This window comes from Vigna unguiculata, chromosome 7 (genome assembly GCF_037176805.1).
Source record: "Vigna unguiculata cultivar grain cowpea cultivar isolate G323 ecotype 2 chromosome 7, ASM3717680v1, whole genome shotgun sequence".
Taxonomy (NCBI): Eukaryota; Viridiplantae; Streptophyta; class Magnoliopsida; order Fabales; family Fabaceae; genus Vigna; species Vigna unguiculata.
Window position 1 is genome coordinate 11,553,026 of NC_140798.1, and position 4,109 is coordinate 11,557,134.

The 4,109-nt window shown below is 28.3% G+C and overlaps 1 protein-coding gene across 1 annotated transcript; it reads left to right on the top strand.

Annotated features, from left to right (window-relative positions):
- Positions 1-1,404: 1,404 nt before the first annotated feature.
- LOC114190203 (DNA-binding protein S1FA-like) lies at positions 1,405-3,893 on the top strand. Its single transcript, XM_028079000.2, has 2 exons — positions 1,405-1,563; positions 3,545-3,893. Exons 1-2 carry the CDS (start codon positions 1,510-1,512, stop codon positions 3,743-3,745), a joined length of 255 nt encoding a protein of 84 aa, XP_027934801.1. The 5' UTR covers positions 1,405-1,509; the 3' UTR covers positions 3,746-3,893.
- Positions 3,894-4,109: the final 216 nt, after the last annotated feature.

A 4,109-nucleotide genomic window follows, 5' to 3' on the forward strand; every position in this document is an offset into this window, starting at 1 on the left:
ACTGACAAGCAATGAGAATAACAATTGACCTTGAGAAAAGAGCAGAAAACCTACTTATTCGATTAAAGGAATTGATCGATCAAAAATGGATAGATCGCCACAAAGATCACCCTACCGGTCTCTGATCTTCAAAAAGATGAATAAAGGAATGAGAAATCTATAAAGAAGAGAGAGGGGTCTAAGAAAAGGTCTTGAGAGAGATGATGTGTTTATAAATAATGAAAATCATTTATAAATTTCTACTAATACTTTAACAGTTTAATATTAAAATAATAGAGAGTATTCATTATTTTAAACACTTTATAAAAAAATCATTGAAGCAATATTTTACATGATGAAAATAATCAATAAATCAAAATATTAAAAGAAGTAAAAATTATCAAATGTATGTTCTAAAAATGATTTGATAGACCATTGAACAAAATTGTATAAAGGAAAAACAAAAAAAATGAATAATTTAAGGTACGATAAGAGAGAAAATAACGCAGAGATCTAAGAAAATTTGTCAAATATCGAATTATTGAAAAATAATGAAAATTGTTTGAGTAAAACAAAGATTCTTCAAACAAAACAAAAACTAAAGATAAAAAGAATAAAAAGATGACAAGATTTTTGTGTTATTCGGTTAAGAATTTACATGATTGAATACTTAAAATTGAAAGTTAAACATTATTGTGAAAAATAAATAAATAAATAAAATAAAAAGAGTAGAAATATCAAATGTATGACTTAAAAATATTTAATTTAATGAAATTGAAAATAATCCAATTAAATATAAGAAAAAAAAATCTCATACTAAACTTATGATTATGAGAACATATTTATTTGTCATCCTATAAAAAATTGAAAAAAGAAAAACGATTATGAAAATAGATTTTCAAATATAAATATAGTTAAGCAAGAATTAATTTTCTTTGTAAAGAAAGGTCAACTTAAAAGTTTTCTACAGTTCTTTAAATATCTATTTTAAAAACAAATTTATAAAATTTTAATTTAATACTGATAAAATAAAATAAAATAAAATAAAATCTTAATTTACTTGTGAGGTTAATTTATGAGGTCTTAATTTTTCTTTTAAGTTTTATATATTATTATTAGATTTTCTTAGATTTTTATCCACTCACATTCTGATTTATTTGATAATTAATAAAATACCTATTTTTAAAATAAAATATATTATTTTATTATAATAAAACTAAGATATCATATGATGGTATTTTAATAAAATAATATTATAAAACAAATATTATTAACTTAAATCTTAAATTTATGACCCGATATGTTTTTAAAATTTGTTAAACATTAAATGAGAAATAATTTATTATTTTGAAAACATAACTTTTTTAACTGTTCTTCAATTAAGACAATTAATTATTCACAAGAAAAAAGACAAAGCATGGGTTAAAAAATGTATCTGATAATATATATGGCACGTTTTGCAAACAAACACCACCTACCCGCACCCGTGATTCTTCTCGACGTAGATCTGATCGATTTCGCCGTTCGTCTATGGCTGACGACTTCGAATTCGCTGACAAAGTCCCTCCATCCTTCGATAGCGTGGTACTTCCTCTTTTATATAAATCGTCTTTCAATTTTGATTCTCTTTTCATTCAATAAATTCGATGTTAAATCGTAGATCAAATCAAGATTGAACGAGCATTGCCTTGTTCTCTGAAGCTCAGATCCTTGTATTATTTAATTAATTTGTTTCATTTTGTTAGTTGTTCTTGCGATTGAATGTGTTGTTATTAAAATTATCAGTATTCTGAAATCAACAATAATTGGAATTTGTTTCATGTACTTGCATTTTGTTTGTTCTCAAATATAATAATGGTCCAGTCATGGTTTCTGCTTGTTTGTTGTGATTATTGTTTCTGACGTTCTGAAGGTTTAATTTGGTTGATGTGTGGGATTGCTTTTTTTTTTTTTATTTGTTCGATTCATTTTTGTTTGAGTTTATGCAAATCCATGTTATAGATGCTAACAAGGATATAGAGCAGAAAAGCTCATTGATGCGTTCAAACAACGTGTGCCCACTCACGAATGGTTCAGTTTTACTGTTTTCTTTTTGTGTAATGAAATGTGAAATGCAAGTGAAAGAGTTACCTTTCCTTGATGCATAGAATTCACTTTTGGTTGAAATTCGGGTTTGAAGTTTCGTGTATCAACAACTTCGAGAATTTGATTTCTGAAAGATGCTGTCTCTTTTCATATTCTGTTTTTGCTTTTAATTAGTGAAGTGATCCCCTGTTTTGATTTGCTTCCTGGTTTCAAAAGTTTGTATAGAAAATAATGAATACTTCTTGTTGTTAGCTATTTTTTTTAGTATTTTCGGTATAAAATTTTAAAGCTGCAAACAGATTAAAGCTAAGACAAGATGATACTTTTATATCTAAACACGAAATAGTGTGTTTTCTCAAGCTATATAGCTCCTAAAGCAGTTCTTGATATTGTATTGATGGGACATTTTAGTCCGCGAGACTTTAAAATTATGATTGTTCACGACTTTGGAAAATGTCATTTTTGTTGATCTTTTTCTTATTTTTACTTTGTTATTCACTGTCTTTTTGTATCAAAAAAGACTAGAGTAAATGACGCTCTTGTAAAAGCTTGGATTGACGAATGGTTTATAAAATCTCAGGGACTATAATGACTTACCCATACAATATTAAGGAGTGATTTGTTGGTACAATATAACATAATGTCTCAACCAATATGAAATTATTGAGACCATTTTGCATTTCTGATGTGGGGAATAATATTCTGAACAAGTATATTCTTGTATTTCACAATTTGATTTGTGTCATCTTGTAATATTGATTAATTTTTAGTTAATCAGAGTAGGGGAAGAATACGTGAAAGTACAGTAACTGACGAAAAAAATTGAATAATTACGGAACTAAATCACTATGTTCTGGTTTTTATATTTTAAAAACTGAAGATGATATGTTTTTTGAGAACAATTTTCAAAAACAGCTCTTATCAGTGTTTATTGTAAACAAAACATTTTTTAGTGCTCGGAACAATTTTTTATTTCAGGTCCACTAACTTGTAATTGTAATTATATTTCGCTTCAATTTGAGTTCACCATAAAACTTGGAAATACCATTTTGATGAATTCTCTTTAAACCAACTTGCAATTTTATAAATTCAATTTGGGCATGAAACTAGCTCCTTCTGATGTTCGAATTTCGTAAACCGTTGTCACCATCAATTTCAACCATGTGCAACCAGAAAAAAGTATGAGGATAATATTATATTTTTTAGAAGATAAAGTTCTACCGACTAGGTTAGATGAGACCACCTTTCTCATGTTATTCTTCTCCTGCGATGAACAGAGGCTCACCTTTGAACAAAACTGTAGTGTAGATGTCTATCTTAGGCATGGATTGCTTTGAGAAAAGTTTGTGGTGATTTATTGTATTTTGTTTCTCTCTTCAAAATATAAATTCCTGTTTATCCATTGTTAATTTTGAAAATTTTTTTCTTGGTCGTTCCTTGACATGGACACTATTGAATGCCTCGTTTTTGTTGCATTTAGGGAAATGCTTCAAAAGGGTTCAACCCAGGATTAATTGTTCTCCTGCTCGTTGGTGGGTTGGTGTTGATATTCTTGGTTGGAAATTTTGTACTCTATAGCTATGCACAGAAGACCCTCCCTCCAAGAAAAAAAAAGCCAGTTTCAAAGAAGAAGATGAAGAAGGAGAGACTGAAACAGGGCGTCTCTGCACCTGGAGAGTAGACTTTTTCCCCTCTTTATATTCTGCGTTGTTAAAATACTCTTCAAGAAAAAATTTCGTTGAGTTCTCTGGAGTTATGTTAGTGTTTATATTTGCCCTGTGTTCTACTGACTGAAATCTTGACGGCATAAATTTAGTACTTTATTAAAATCTTTGGGTCAAATAGTTCCGTCCTTAACTCGTCATTTACCCTGCCCTCGGATTATTGAAAATCTTTGAGAGGTTAATTCTCCCTGGTAACAGTTAATTATTAGAAGCAGCGTAGAGCAATTTTTTTTTTTTTTTTAATTAAGAATATGGTAAATCCAGGATATGTTAATGGAAATTATATATTGATATACTTGGACAATGTTATTGTTTTGGTTC